A 16,855-nucleotide genomic window follows, 5' to 3' on the forward strand; every position below is an offset into this window, starting at 1 on the left:
CTATAATTACTACTGCAGGATTATAATTTTTTTTCATTCCCATTTACCATGCTAGCAAGATAGTAACAGGAAAATTAGGTAGAATTAGTAGGTAGAGACATTAGATAGATGATGTCAGTAGGAACATTCGGTAGGAACCTACGCTAACACTGCGCTACAGTTACCCTCTACCAGTGGCCGGTTAAGGGGGAGGCATTAAAGGTTAAGAAGCATCTCTGGAGTTCACTAGATACAAAGACTCTCTTGTCATGGCCACCCCCTTGAGGGAGTTCTAGCTGGGAACAGGCATCAAAGATATAGACAGATGGCAAGAACTAGTGGTACTACTCACGTGTCAGGCAAGTTGCACTCATTATTTCGGTTTTCTTGATTTTCTTTATTCTCCTCACCATTCTCTTTCTCTTTATCTCCATTTGAGGTATCTTTACTCTTTTCTTCTGGGATGAAATGTCCCCAGGCACATGCCCAGATGCCTTCCGAATGGGCATTTTCGCGCTTGGTTAACAGGGAAAACTGAAATGTGAAAAAATTTGTGTAATACGCAAGTATCCAAGTAAAAAAATCAAGACTGACCATAAAATCACTTGACAATTTTGCTGGTATGTCTAACCCAATGGAAAAAATTCTATATACATATGACATAATTATCATGGCAAGCCTATTTGTCTAAACAAATGAAAAAAATATTTTTATTTTCTTTATTATACTTTGTCGCTGTCTCCCGCGTTTGCGAGGTAGCGCAAGGAAACAGACGAAAGAAATGGCCCAACCCCCCCCATACACATGTATATACATACGTCCACACACGCAAATATACATACCTACACAGCTTTCCACGGTTTACCCCAGACGCTTCACATGCCTTGATTCAATCCACTGACAGCATGTCAACCCCGGTATACCACATCGCTCCAATTCACTCTATTCCTTGCCCTCCTTTCACCCTCCTGCATGTTCAGGCCCCGATCACACAAAATCTTTTTCACTCCATCTTTCCACCTCCAACTTGGTCTCCCTCTTCTCCTCGTTCCCTCCACCTCCGACACATATATCCTCTTGGTCAATCTTTCCTCACTCATTCTCTCCATGCGCCCAAACCACTTCAAAACACCCTCTTCGGCTCTCTCAACCATGCTCTTTTTATTTCCACACATCTCTCTTACCCTTACATTACTCACTCGATCAAACCACCTCACACCACACATTGTCCTCAAACATCTCATTTCCAGCACATCCATCCTCCTGCGCACAACTCTATCCATAGCCCACGCCTCACAACCATACAACATTGTTGGAACCACTATTCCTTCAAACATACCCATTTTTGCTTTCCGAGATAATGTTCTCGACTTCCACACATTCTTCAAGGCCCCCAGAATTTTCGCCCCCTCCCCCACCCTATGATCCACTTCCGCTTCCATGGTTCCATCCGCTGCCAGATCCACTCCCAGATATCTAAAACACTTCACTTCCTCCAGTTTTTCTCCATTCAAACTCACCTCCCAATTTACTTGACCCTCAACCCTACTGTACCTAATAACCTTGCTCTTATTCACATTTACTCTTAACTTTCTTCTTCCACACACTTTACCAAACTCAGTCACCAGCTTCTGCAGTTTCTCACATGAATCCGCCACCAGCGCTGTATCATCAGCGAACAACAACTGACTCACTTCCCAAGCTCTCTCATCCCCAACAGACTTCATACTTGCCCCTCTTTCCAAAACTCTTGCATTTACCTCCCTAACAACCCCATCCATAAACAAATTAAACAACCATGGAGACATCACACACCCCTGCCGCAAACCTACATTCACTGAGAACCAATCACTTTCCTCTCTTCCTACACGTACACATGCCTTACATCCTCGATAAAAACTTTTCACTGCTTCTAACAACTTTCCTCCCACACCATATATTCTTAATACCTTCCACAGAGCATCTCTATCAACTCTATCATATGCCTTCTCCAGATCCATAAATGCTACATACAAATCCATTTGCTTTTCTAAGTATTTCTCACATACATTCTTCAAAGCAAACACCTGATCCACACATCCTCTACCACTTCTGAAACCACACTGCTCTTCCCCAATCTGATGCTCTGTACATGCCTTCACCCTCTCAATCAATACCCTCCCATATAATTTACCAGGAATATATATACATAAAACTTCAATTTGTTTATGGATGGGGTTGTTAGGGAGGTGAATGCAAGAGTTTTGGAAAGAGGGGCAAGTATGCAGTCTGTTGTGGATGAGAGAGCTTGGGAAATTAGTCAGTTGTTGTTCGCTGATGATACAGTGCTGGTGGCTGATTCGTGTGAGAAACTGCAGAAGCTGGTGACTGAGTTTGGTAAAGTGTGTCTGAAAGAAGAAAGCTGAGAGTAAATGTGAATAAGAGCAAGGTTATTAGGTACAGTAGGGTTGAGGGACAAGTCAATTAGGAGGTAAGTTTGAATGGAGAAAAACTGGAGGAAGTGAAGTGTTTTAGATATCTGGGATTAGATTTGGCAGCGGATGGAACCATGGAAGCGGAAGTGAATCATAGGGTGGGGAAGGGAAGCGAAAGTTCTGGGAGCATTGAAAAAATGTATGGAAGTCAAGAACGTTATCTTGGAAAGCAAAAATGGGTATCTTTGAAGGAATATTGGTTCCAACAATGTAATATGGTTGCAAGGCATAGGCTATAGATAGAGTTGTGCAGAGAAGGGTGGATGTGCTGGAAATGAGATATTTGAGGACAATATGTGGTGTGAGGTGGTTTGATCGAGTAAGTAATGAAAGGGTAAGAGAGATGTGTGGTAATAAAAAGAGTGTGGTTGAGAGAGCAGAAGAGGGTGTTTTGAAATGGTTTGGTCACATGGAGAGAATGAGTGAGGAAAGATTGACAAAGAGGATATATGTGTCAGAGGTGAAGGGAACGAGAAGTGGGAGACTAAATTGGTGGTGGAAAGATGGAGTAAAAAAAGATTTTGAGTGATCGGGACCTGAACATGCAGGAGGGTGAAAGGCGTGCAAGGAATAATAGAGTGAATTGGAACAATGTGGTATACCGGGATCGACGTGCTGTCAATGAGTTGAACCAGGGCATGTGAAGCATCTGGGGTAAACCATGGAAAGTTGTGTGGGGCCTGGATGTGGAAAGGGAGCTGTGCTTTCGGTGCATTATTACATGACAGCTAGAGACCGAGTGTGAACGAATGTGGCCTTTGTTGCCTTTTCCTAGCACTAACTCGCGTACATGAGGGGGGAGGGGGTTGTTATTTCATGTATGGCGGGGTGGCGATGGGAACGAATAAAGGCAGACAGTATGAATTATGTACATGTGTATATATGTATATGTCTATGTTTGTATATATATATATATATATATATATATATATATATATATATATATATATATATATATATATATGTGTGTATGCATTGAGATGTATAAGTGTGTATATGTGCGTGTGTGGACATGTATGTATATACATGTGTATGTGGGTGGGTTGGGCCATTCTTTCGTCTGTTTCCTTGCGCTACCTCATTAACGCGGGAGACAGTGACAAAGCAAAATAAATAAAAAATATATGTGTATGTATATCAGCATGTATGTATACAAGTGTGTATGAGCATGTATGTATATATGTGTGTATAAGTGTAGGATCTTTCTTCGTCTGTTTCCTAGCACTACCTCACTGATGTGGGAAATGGCGATCAAGTATAATGAAATAAAAAAAAATGTGTATTAAATAACTATGATTAAAGAATTCAGTTATCTGTGCCATCTCATTTAACATAAGAACAAAAAAGTTACAAGTGTATTCAGGGGTATTTTCAGTTAGTCAAAGGGTATTCAGGGGTATTTTTGGTTAATTAAAGCAAAAGTAAGTAAAGCACTAGTAGAAAGTCAACAGAATGAAAGTAAAACTCACCTAACCTCCTAGCAATCACGTTTTAACAATTGAACATTCTAATCAAACTATATTATTCACAGTCAAGTAAATTTGACACTAAAATAGCACAGGATGTTAAGAGTCAGGCAACCCAATACGATATCCCACAAGAGAAAAATATAATGTTTGTAAGTTTCTTTTACCATTTTGGCTAACAGGTGACATTTCCACAGGTTCTTATTATTTTGACATCCATAATATCTACATATACATATTATCATTCTATAAATATATTAATCCAGATACTGCTCAAATATTCAGATAATGCTACACAAGCATATTTAATCAAAACAAACAAACGGTATAATTTACCTGAACCAAGCATATCTATTTCCTAAAGTCAGTTTTGATGCAGGGCTGAATTAGATGTTTCCAAATTTTTCTTTAAATTAAATGGAACGTAAGGCATATGCTAAAGGAAAGTTTAAAAATTATCACAGATTTATTAATTTTTAGAAGTGTGTCAAAATTTTACCTCCACATATCGTAACCCTCCCCTCTTGTATAATTAATACCACTGGATAAGAAATGATGCAGCAAATCAGGCTCCTCTAATTCACTACTACGTAATGAATCAATTAATATGTGTTTACTACTCAATGATTTATTTTTGTGCTTCCTAGAAAAAGAATATTCATCTCTTCCCTTTCCGTAAGCACATGAAATATGCTTTCTAGAAAGGCAGAAAAACCGAGAACCTCCAGGGAGATACGGTCTGCTTGAAACATAAGCGTTGGCTCTGAATCTACCGGTAAACCTACACTTTAAAATGCCATTATTTGATGTGACTTAATTCATGACAATACATATTTTGACTTGCGTTATAATTAAAGGAAAGTCAGTTCCAAATTGTAATGCAGAAAAACTAAGGTGCGGTGAAGAAAACCTCAATGTGTCGGCCAACCTACCATGTCGTATTGTTTACGTTGTGTTGCCTGCCTCCCTCAACAGATGTCGCCACTCTCACAACCACACTCGCACCACCAATTTTGCGAGGTATTATTTATCCTCTGAAATCGATTAGACTCCGCGTTGTTAGAAAATATACAGTCGTAGTACTTGCTTGAATCTCCATAACAATGTCAATTAGTATCATTTTGTTTTCATTATCATACTACTTTTAACCTCAACATGCATAAGGCTAGCCTAATGCCTCTGCCTATATAACGTATGGGAGTGACGGGGCACAATCTTCATGTGATCGGTCATTACTCTTTATTATCAAACCTAGCTATTTCTTCTGCCCTATAAGGTAGTGTCAGGAACGAACGATCAAATGGCTTCATTTGTACACATTTACGCTCTAGCGGTTATTCTTATCCTACTGACCGCACCCAAGCTCAGTAAGGTACACCATCGTTTTCCTTGACGGCTTCACATGCTCTACTTCTGCCTTGAAATAGCATAACACCCTTTGTAATCCAGTGATAATCATCATATCCTCTTCACTAATCTCACCCTGTTGAATGTTTAGACCCTGGTACCCCAAAGCCTCCTTTACTTACTCATATTATTTGAAGTATCTTTAGGCCATTGGTGTACTGAGACCGTATTTTTTTTTTCTTTTGAGGAAATGACATTTTGGAAAACAAAATTGCTATTTTACGCCTCTCCTCTTAGCGATGGGCAAAAACCCAGAAAGTTCTTGAAATTGCCTGATACACCAAATAATACCTTATACTATGCGACTTTGGTAAAAAAAAAAAAAAAAAAGCTATGATACATTGAGTTTATTCACCTCTAGTTTACAGCCGTATGTGATGATGGTATTACTCCAGCCAGTACAATGATCATAGTTTTTAACATGATTAAACAAGGCATTTGATGCTTGTCATCTTCTTATCCTACATTTATGTTGCTTGAGTCTAATAGAAAGATCCTTACCAGTCTGCGCAACATAAAACTTATCAATTTCTACATGGCACTTTATAGATGCATCCAGGAGAATTTTCTGGTGAGCTCCTGATTAAGATATTCTTTATAGTATTATTGCTGCTGAAGGCAACATTTACATTTACATAAAAGGAGTTATTAACTCTAACTCCAGTACCATGAGAAATATCATTGAATCTTCTATTATTAAATACACAAAGAAATATAACCTTAAAACTTGTAAAGTTCTATACAAGTTGGATAACTTTATCATTGATGAAATTTGTAAACGATTCACCTTGTCCACATAAGTTTATGATACGCTCATTGTCTGTCTTGGACAATCACAGGTTTACCAAATGATGTCCTAGCTACGTCTTCATTGTATATCAACTGATGGTTATATTTCTCTCTTGCATCTACCCTGATGATGTGATTATTACATGAAAGTGCACTTGGGAACTCATCATGTTTCATTTTCCCCACGGACTCATATGATTATACTTGATCACGTGCAAAATTGTAATCCTTTTCAATATTTTTTTTTTTTTTTTTTATACTTTGTCGCTGTCTCCCGCGTTTGCGAGGTAGCGCAAGGAAACAGACGAAAGAAATGGCCCAACCCCCCCCATACACATGTATATACATACGTCCACACACGCAAATATACATACCTACACAATTTCCATGGTTTACCCCAGACGCTTCACATGCCTTGATTCAATCCACTGACAGCACGTCAACCCCGGTATACCACATCGCTCCAATTCACTCTATTCCTTGCCCTCCTTTCACCCTCCTGCATGTTCAGGCCCCGATCACACAAAATCTTTTTCACTCCATCTTTCCACCTGCAATTTGGTCTCCCTCTTCTCCTCGTTCCCTCCACCTCCGACACATATATCCTCTTGGTCAATCTTTCCTCACTCATTCTCTCCATGTGCCCAAACCACTTTAAAACACCCTCTTCTGCTCTCTCAACCACGCTCTTTTTATTTCTACACATCTCTCTTACCCTTACGTTACTCACTCGATCAAACCACCTCACACCACAAATTGTCCTCAAACATCAATATATATGAATATATAATATGTAAATAGGAGAGATGGCCAGAGAGCGTTATTGGATTATGTGTTAATTGATAGGCGCGTGAAAGAGAGACTTTTGGATGTTAATGTGCTGAGAGGTGCAACTGGAGGGGTGTCTGATCATTATCTTGTGGAGGCAAAGGTGAAGATTTGTAGGGGTTTTCAGGAAAGAAGAGATAATGTTGGGGTGAAGAGAGTGGTGAGAGTAAGTGAGCTTGGGAAGGAGACTTGTTTGAGAAAGTACCAGGAGAGACTGAGTACAGAATGGAAAAAGGTGAAAACAAAGGAGGTACGGGGAGTGGGGGAGGAATGGGATGTATTTAGGGAAGCAGTGATGGCTTGTGCAAAAGATGCTTGTGGCATGAGAAGCATGGGAGGTGAGTTGATTAGAAAGGGTAGTGAGTGGTGGGATGAAGAAGTAAGATTATTAGAGATTATTAGAGAGAGGCATTTGGACGATTTTTGCAGGGAAAAAATGCAAATGAGTGGGAGATTTATAAAAGAAAGAGGCAGGAGGTCAAGAGAAAGGTGCAAGAGGTGAAAAAGAGGGCAAATGAGAGTTGGGGTGAGAGAGTATCATTAAATTTTAGGGAGAATAAAAAGATGTTCTGGAAGGAGGTAAATAAAGTGCGTAAGACAAGGGAGCAAATGGGAACTTCAGTGAAGGGCACTAATGGGGAGGTGATAACAAGTAGTGGTGATGTGAGAAGGAGATGGAGTGAGTATTTTGAAGGTTTGTTGAATGTGTTTGATGATAGAGTGGCAGATATAGGGTGTTTTGGTCAAGGTGGTGTGCAAAGTGAGAGGGTTAGGGAAAATGATGTGGTAAACAGAGAAGAGGTAGTAAAATTTGTTCACACTCAGTCTCTGGCTGTCATGCAATAATGCCTGAAACCACAGCTCCCCCTCCACATCCAGGCCCCACAGAACTTTCCATGGTTTACCCCAGATGCTTCACATGCCCTGATTCAATCCATTGGCAGCATGTCGACCCCGATATACCACATTGATCCAATTCACTCTATTCCTTGCACGCCTTTCACCCTCCTGCATGTTCAGGCCCCGATCACTCAAAATCTTTTTCACTCCATCTTTCCACCTCCAATTTGGTCTCCCACTTCTCGCTCCCTCCACCTCCGACACATATATCTTCTTGGTCAATCTTTCCTCACTCATTCTCTCCATGTGCCCAAACCATTTCAAAACACTCTCTTCTGCTCTCTCAACCACGCTCTTCTTATTTCCACACATCTCTCTTACCCTTATATTACTTACTCGATCAAACCACCTCACACCACATATTGTCCTCATACATCTCATTTCCAGCACATCCATCCTCCTGCGCACTACTCTATCCATAGCCCACGCCTCGCAACCATACAACATTGTTGGAACCACTATTCCTTCAAACATACCCATTTTTGCTTTCTGAGGTAATATTCTCGACTTCCACACATTCTTCAAGGCTCCCAGGATTTTCGCCCCCTCCCCCACCCTATGATTCACTTCCGCTTCCATGGTTCCATCTGCTGCCAGATCCACTCCCAGATATCTAAAACACTTTACTTCCTCCAGTTTTTCTCCATTCAAACTTACCTCCCAATTGACTTGACCCTCAACCCTACTGTACCTAATAACCTTGCTCTTATTCACATTTAGTCTTAACTTTCTTCTTTTACACACTTTACCAAACTCAGTCACCAGCTTCTGCAGTTTCTCACATGAATCAGCCACCAGCGCTGTATCATCAGCAAACAACAACTGACTCACTTCCCAAGCTCTCTCCTCCACAACAGACTGCATACTTGCCCCTCTTTCCAAAACTCTTGCATTCACCTCCCTAACAACCCTATCCATAAACAAATTAAACAACCATGGAGACATCACACACCCCTGCCGCAAACCTACATTCACTGAGAACCAATCACTTTCCTCTCTTCCTACACGTACACATGCCTTACATCCTTGATAAAGACTCTTCACTGCTTCTAACAACTTGCCTCCCACACCATATATTCTTAATACCTCCCACAGACCATCTCTGTCAACTCTATCTTATGCCTTCTCCAGATCCATAAATGCTACATACAAATCCATTTGCTTTTCTAAGTATTTCTCACATACATTCTTCAAAGCAAACACCTGATCCACACATCCTCTGCCACTTCTGAGACCACACTGCTCTTCCCCAATCTGATGCTCTGTACATGCCTTCACCCTCTCAATCAATACCCTCCCATATAATTTACCAGGAATACTCAACAAACTTATACCTCTGTAATTTGAGCACTCACTCTTATCCCCTTTGCCTTTGTACAATGGCACTGTGCAAGCATTCTGCCAATCCTTGGGCACCTCACCATGAATCATACATACATTAAATAACCTTACCAACCAGTCAACAATACAGTCATCCTCTTTTTTAATAAATTCCGCTGCAATACCATTCAAACCCACTGCCTTGCCGGCTTTCATCTTCTGCAAAGCTTTTACTACCTCTTCTCTGTTTACCAAATCATTTTCCCTAACCCTCTCACTTTGTACACCACCTCGACCAAAACACCCTATATCTGCCACTCTATCATCAAACACATTCGACAAACCTTCAAAATTCTCACTCCATCTTCTCACAACACCACCACTCGTTATCACCTACCCATTAGCCCCCTTCACTGAAGTTCCCATTTGTTCCCTTGTCTTACGCACTTTATTTACCTCCTTCTAAGACATCTTTTTTTTCTCCCTAAAATTTAAAGATACTCTCTCACACCAACTCTCATTTGCCCTCTTTTTCACCTCTTGCACCTTTATCATGACCTCTTGCCTCTTTCTTTTATACATCTCCCACTCATTTGCATTATTTGGTAATGAATTCCATTCTTTAATAGTTGTATGATAGAAGGTATTAGCTGCAGTTGCCTTGGCTCTTGTTACACAGAAGTTAAATTCACTATGTCTAGTCCTGATTGATTGGATATTTACTACCCTATGAAAGTTTTATGTAAGGTATGTGGGCCCTCTGTTGTTGTATATATTAAAAACACGATTCAGTTTTATTGCTTAACCCAATTCTCAACGCTCAACATGTTTACTTTCTCCCACTCTGCTTGGCCAACGTGAGCTCTGGAGTCTACCTGTAGAATAGATTAAATAATTCTGTTTTGACAAATTTGTAGCTGCTTTCTGGATTTACTTTGTACTCCAGAGTACCAAGAACATGCATAATCAAAATGAGGTTGAATTAAAGTAGAACATCAGGTTTTCTTAATTTTCTGATTAAAGCCATTTGCTTGTCTGTATAAAAATTTATGAACTGACAGTTTAACTCCCCAGAGGCACATTGGTCCATATAAACTCCTAAGTACTTCCCTGACTTTATTCCTTTTGTTACCTGACCATTACATTTTATTGCAAAATTATTTACCCTCTCTAGTTTTCTCTCAGATCTTACTATTATAACTTAAGTTTTTCCAAGGTGAAGGGACAGTTTGTTATTAATCATCCAGTTATTACATGATTCAAGTCCTGTTCCTAATCTATTTAAGATAATTTTAGCATCCTCGTGCGATACAATTAGAATACTGTCATCAGCATAAAGAAGTTGGCATTATACACTAATTTTCATGTCATTTACATGAAATACTTCCCTGTGGAACTCCACTACAAGGCTCGGAATAATATTCATCAATTTTAACTACCTGATTCCTTCCAGTCATATATGAGTAAAACCATGCCACAGACTTTATCCCCATTGCTTTTGATTTTTCACACAAAACGTGATGATCAAAAGAATTATATAGAAGAAATCAAATTGTAAATTTTCCTTTTTCAGGAAGATGCATTTTCAGAGGATGAATTTTATTCTTTCCAAGATTAAAATGCAAAGTGGAAGAATATATCCTTTTCCTGCATTGCCAAAGTCACCTCTGGGTTTTCTGATACCTGACACACCAGATATTTACAAAATGGCACATTATAGCAATTCACAAAAGGTGAGACTTTTTTGAAAAATGTTTATAGTCCAGTTGAATTAACTTAATAGAGAATGATATATTACATATGACAGCAAGTGAGTGGATGTGAGTGAAAGAGGCCTATACTTCATCTGTTCTTAGCAATGCCATGTTATTGTGGGAAATGGCAAATATGCACGAAAAATTTATTTTTGTTACAGAATATATTTGGTTTTGTTTATGAAAGATGTAACTGTTTCTTTCCCTCCATAGTCAGCTATAAAGTTGGTAGTGAGTGGTATCTTTGAAATGAATAGAGTGAAGAGATTTCCAGTGGAACTAAAACTGTTGAATTCTTAAGGACAGGTGGACAGTGCAATAATAGAGGAATTGAAATAGCTTAAAGTAATGTATAAAAGCATAGCATTATACTTGAAGAAGATCATCAAGTTGCAGTATGACTCCAGAGTCAGAAGGACATCACACGGTGCACATTAGATATTGGTTTACTTATGGTTACAGAAAAAATACTGCATTTTAAATGCTATAAGTATCATACATGTGATGATAGCTTAAGTAATAGAATGATATGAAGAATTTTTGTGTACATTTAAAATGCTGTTTAGTATTACAGGTTGAGCATCCCTAATCTGAAATCTAAAATGCTCCCAAATCCAAAACTTTTTGAGTTTCAACATGACTTGAAAATTCCACACCTAAACAAATTATTTTTTCATTGTATTAAAAGTGTAAAACAGTACTGCTTATCAGCAGCATATAAATTCAAAGTCAGGAAAGAAGATGATGCCAAACAACCACAGATTGCCCACATGAGTGGCTGAGGTTGTGACACCTTAGCTTTCTGATGGTTCATTGTACACAAACTTTGTTTCATGCACAAAATTATCAAAGATATTGTATAGATTACCTTCAGGCTGTGTGCATAAGGTGTGCATGAAACATCAACGGATTTTGTGTCTAAACTTGGGTCCCATCCCCAAGATATCTCATTATTTATATACAAATATTCCAGATTCCAAAATAATCCAAAATCCAAAACACTTCTGGTCCCAGGCATTTTGGGTAAGGGACACTCAACCTATAGTAGACCACATGTTTAACTAATAATTTTACACAAGAAATAAGTTTGGTATCTCTCATCTGTCTCCATGGTTGTTTAATTTGTTTATGGATGGGGTTGTTAGGGAGGTGAATGCAAGAGTTTTGGAAAGAGGGGCAAGTATGAAGTCTGTTGGGGATGAGAGAGCTTGGGAAGTGAGTCAGTTGTTGTTCGCTGATGATACAGCGCTGGTGGCTCATTCATGTGAGAAACTGCAGAAGCTGGTGACTGAGTTTGGTAAAGTGTGTGAAAGAAGAAAGTTAAGAGTAAATGTGAATAAGAGCAAGGTTATTAGGTACAGTAGGGTTGAGGGTCAAGTCAATTGGGAGGTGAGTTTGAATGGAGAAAAAACTGGAGGAAGTGAAGTGTTTTAGATATCTGGGAGTGGATCTGGCAGCGGATGTAACCATGGAAGCGGAAGTGGATCATAGGGTGGGGGAGGGGGCGAAAATTCTGGGAGCCTTGAAGAATGTGTGGAAGTCGAGAACATTATCTCGGAAAGCAAAAATGGGTATGTTTGAAGGAATAGTGGTTCCAACAATGTTGTATGGTTGCGAGGCGTGGGCTATGGATAGAGTTGTGCGCAGGAGGATGGATGTGCTGGAAATGAGATGTTTGAGGACAATGTGTGGTGTGAGGTGGTTTGATCGAGTGAGTAACGTAAGGGTAAGAGAGATGTGTGGAAATAAAAAGAGCGTGGTTGAGAGAGCAGAAGAGGGTGTTTTGAAATGGTTTGGGCACATGGAGAGAATGAGTGAGGAAAGATTGACCAAGAGGATATATGTGTCGGAGGTGGAGGGAACGAGGAGAAGAGGGAGACCAAATTGGAGGTGGAAAGATGGAGTGAAAAAGATTTTGTGTGATCGGGGCCTGAACATGCAGGAGGGTGAAAGGAGGGCAAGGAATAGAGTGAATTGGAGCGATGTGGTATACCGGGGTTGACGTGCTGTCAGTGGATTGAATCGCGGCATGTGAAGCGTCTGGGGTAAACCATGGAAAGCTGTGTAGGTATGTATATTTGCGTGTGTGGACGTATGTATATACATGTGTATGGGGGTGGGTTGGGCCATTTCTTTCGTCTGTTTCCTTGCGCTACCTCGCAAACGCGGGAGACAGCGACAAAGCAAAAAAAAAAGGAAAGAAAAAAAAAAAGAAAATTCTCTCATCTGGAGGCTACTTTGTGTTTTTTGCCTGTAGACAGAGCCCTATGAGCTTTGGAGAGAACACTTGCTTGTTGGGGGTTGAATAATGCTCTCTGTCTTTTTTTCTCTCTGATGCATATTCCCTCCAGGAACTCCCATCAAAAGGGTGTTCACTGCAAAAGAGTCTCCTCTTATCCATGTCCTTACATGACTCCCTCACATCCATTTCTCTCCCTCCAGTATTCTGCCACTCTGTTTCCCCATGTCCAAGTGGTCTTCCTCTCACACCAACCCCTTTAATTGTATTATTGTACACTCTCCTTGTAAACTCCCTGTCCTGCATTCTTTCCACATGCCCAAACCACTGCAAAGGATTACGTTTCACTCACTCTCCACTTCACAATTCATTTCCTTTGTATTCCCTGCCATACCACATCTCTCATACACCCCTTCATTCCTTTCTTCATTCCATATAGTCATACTGCATGCTCTCAAATAGCTCATTTCCACAGCCTGGATTTTTGACCTCTGTGACTCATTCCATTTCCATGTTTCAACTGCATAGGTCAGGTTTGGGAAGACTATGCTGTTCCTTCTCCTCTCTTCACTTCCATATTTACACCTATACCCTTCAGTATTCTATTAAAGAACTCCTTATCTCTTGTACCCTATACTGCTGTCTCCCTTATATCTCCTTCCATATCACTAAACTTGCCTAAGACAGCTCCTAAATAGATAAAATATCTTGCCTCTTTCAGTCTTTCTCCCCTATAACCTAAGGTTTAGTACACTTTCTTCTTTCACTCTGTATGGTGTTTTACTCAATATAATGTTTTACCTAAAAGAAATATGGTATGTTCATAAGGATCTCCTCATTTGACCTGTATATATGAGGCTGGCAAATATTCATTTACACTTAACAACCATACATGTACAATACTATAGTAACCTGTCCTGACCTGATATTGCAGGATGGAGGTAAGTGGCTTGAACTATTTAGTATTTAGCCATTCCCATCATTCTTATGCTTGGGTCTAGTGAATTGCAGTCTGGTTTCCTGTGCCTTGCAGTTTCTTTGCTCTAATTCCTGCTCTTCTGAATGACAGAATGGTATCTTTCTTCATCCTTTTATGGTTTACAAGACACTTATTGCACGTACTTTGCTTTTTCTTGAGGATAGTATCCCTGGAGACACTGCTGGCATCAGCTGATGCAGGATGGCAGTGACCTTAGAATTTATTGAAACTAGGCTGTCCTATCACTGCCTTTTATATGCTTTATGTGAATTTACTTTATGTATTTTCTACTTTGTTAATAGTTTTAGAATTCTGTAAGCTTCTCATTGTGGAGGCACTTTACATGGGTTAAGGTTTTGTTGGTCATTGATGAGGCAAAGGATAATAACAAAATATGCTGTATGAATCTGGAACACATTCAGATGGTTTACTGCACACCAGATTGATCCTTGGCTTCCTCTGAGACTTTGTTTTGATTGTCAATTCTAGTGTGATCACTTGACAGTCATTAATATGGAGATTAGCATATAATTGTGTCCTTAGTGGGGGAGGAAAAGACCTAAAGTCTTCATTCTAGGGGTCAAAATGGTGTTTTATTCTCCTGCTAAGCAAGTGGCTTGCCTGTGGTAGAGAAATGGTTTTTCATTCTTCAGAACATGCATTTTTGCCAGGGGTGCACTTTACTCATCAAAGTTTGATATGTCCATGATTCATCTGAGTTGCATCCTTGAGATGCTCTCTAGGTAATGGATCGTCTGTGATTACTGTTTGCGTGTTATGGGAAGAGATTTTTACATTTATGTAAATGTTCCACTGCAGCCTTAACCACACAGAGGTCTGGTTTGGAATGGGCTGAATATTGATAACTAAACTCAGGCCCTCAAACATCTCCTGTGTCTAGTCTTTGTAAAGCAGGTATTCTTTTGCCAATGCTCCTTTAATCTGTAGTGGATGTGAACTGCCAACCTTAGTGATCAGCTTGAGAAAAGAAAAATTCCTGTATTGTGGTGCTACTGAAATGTACTAGCATGTACCCGAAAAGATGACCCTGACTTTCCTGTTTCCTTTATAGTTTTCATTTGGCATGGGAAAAATAACTTTTCCATACACCATGCCCTGAACCAGTTCTCACTGTGTCTGTGGACATACCCTGAATATACTTTGTGACAGTGGATGATGGAGGCTGGTATGTCTGATGTTGAGAGATGGAAGGTTGACAGATCCATGACCAAATGAAGCTTTTTATCAGATTTTTTTTTTATACCCATGCTTCTCCTGGCTAGGAACAGGGATTGGGAATATTAATTAAACAGGTACTAAGGGGGATGAGGAAGATGTTATGGAAAACTTTGACATCTTAGACAAAAGTTGGTTTCCGAAGAATCATGATCCTTATTAGGCATGTGGCCCTGATGAAGCTTTTCCATGTGTATTCAAAGAATGTGCAGAATCATGTGCTGTTTTACTTGTAATATTGTTAAGAGATATGATTGGAAGAGGTATTAATGCCAGGGGAATGGAAGAGAACAAATACTGTGTCTTTTCAAGAAAAAAATTTGGGTATTGTACTTTGCTATAGAGTGGTTGTCTACAAAAAAAGGATAGTCAAAAAGTAGAGGTACCTCTCACTTTAAGCAATAATTATGTTCTTACTTTAAGCAATAATTATGTTCTTAAGGTCAGGTGAGTCAGAAACACAAATCAAGCGATGTAAGTAGTAGAAATCGGGGTTCCTTTCCAAGCATATCTTCTCTAACTGAAGAAGAACTTCATTCTCGAGCTCTTTCTTATGTATTTCTAGCAGCTCCTCTGCATCACCCTCCTTAACCTCATCAAAGCTGACACTTTTTGCCATTTCCACAGTGTTAGCATGCATTCTTGATACTTCACTGTCAACATTTAAACCTTGGAATTCATGAACAAACTGAGGGCAAAGCTTCAGCCACACTTCATTCATACAAACACTGGTGATTTCCTCACCAGTGATCATAATGGCATCCATGATGATAAAGGACTTTAGAATTCCTTCACAGTCATGTGGTCATTCTCTGTAGCTTTCATAAGCTCTGCATATGTTCTTCACAAATAGTAAACCTTAAGAGTAGATATCACCCTCTGGTCCATTGGCTGGATTAGAGATATTGTGTTAGGTTGAAGGAAGACTAGTTTGATGCTCTCACTGAGGTTGTGTATTGACGATGGCTGGCTGGAAATATTATTGATAACAACTCTTCTTTGCATAGTACTCTTTCAGTTCCAAATGAAGCTTTGCAGCAAAATACTCACAGAAAAATTTTTTGTTATCCATCCCTTCAGATTAGAATAGTAAAAGACAGGTAAAAAATTGTTTTACATATCCCTTCAGAGATGTGAGATTTTCTGAATGGTAGATCATTAATGATTTAAGCTTGCAATCACCTTTGACATTGTGCCCTACAAGCAGCATCAAGCAATCCTGGGCAGTTTTTAATATAGGTGTAGGCTTCTCTTCATGGGAAATGTTCTAACAGGCATTCTCTTCCAAAATGATAGTCTTTTCCACTTGAAAAATCTGCTTAGGAGAATACTTGCCTTCCTTAATAATGGTCATTATCAACTTTAGCAGAAGCAGGCTCACTAGTTATGTAATTATAGTAAATATTTATTTATTTATTTATTTTGCCTTGTCGCTGTATCCCACATTATCGAGGTAGCGCAAGGAAACAGACGAAAGAATGGCC

At 39.5% G+C, this 16,855-nt stretch overlaps 1 protein-coding gene across 7 annotated transcripts in view; it reads left to right on the forward strand.

Moving 5' to 3' along the window:
* Positions 1–16,855, forward strand: part of LOC139757901 (electron transfer flavoprotein beta subunit lysine methyltransferase-like) — a 251,269-nt gene that overhangs the window by 153,053 nt on the left and 81,361 nt on the right. For 2 of the 7 annotated variants that reach the window (XM_071678839.1, XM_071678838.1), the window contains exon 4: positions 10,737–10,896. In XM_071678839.1, coding sequence (XP_071534940.1) covers positions 10,741–10,896 — 156 coding nt within the window. In that variant the 5' untranslated portion in view covers positions 10,737–10,740. The other 5 variants (XM_071678841.1, XM_071678837.1, XM_071678842.1 and 2 more) reach the window with 5 other exon arrangements.

Source organism: Panulirus ornatus, chromosome 28 (assembly GCF_036320965.1).
Source record: "Panulirus ornatus isolate Po-2019 chromosome 28, ASM3632096v1, whole genome shotgun sequence".
NCBI lineage: Eukaryota > Metazoa > Arthropoda > Malacostraca > Decapoda > Palinuridae > Panulirus > Panulirus ornatus.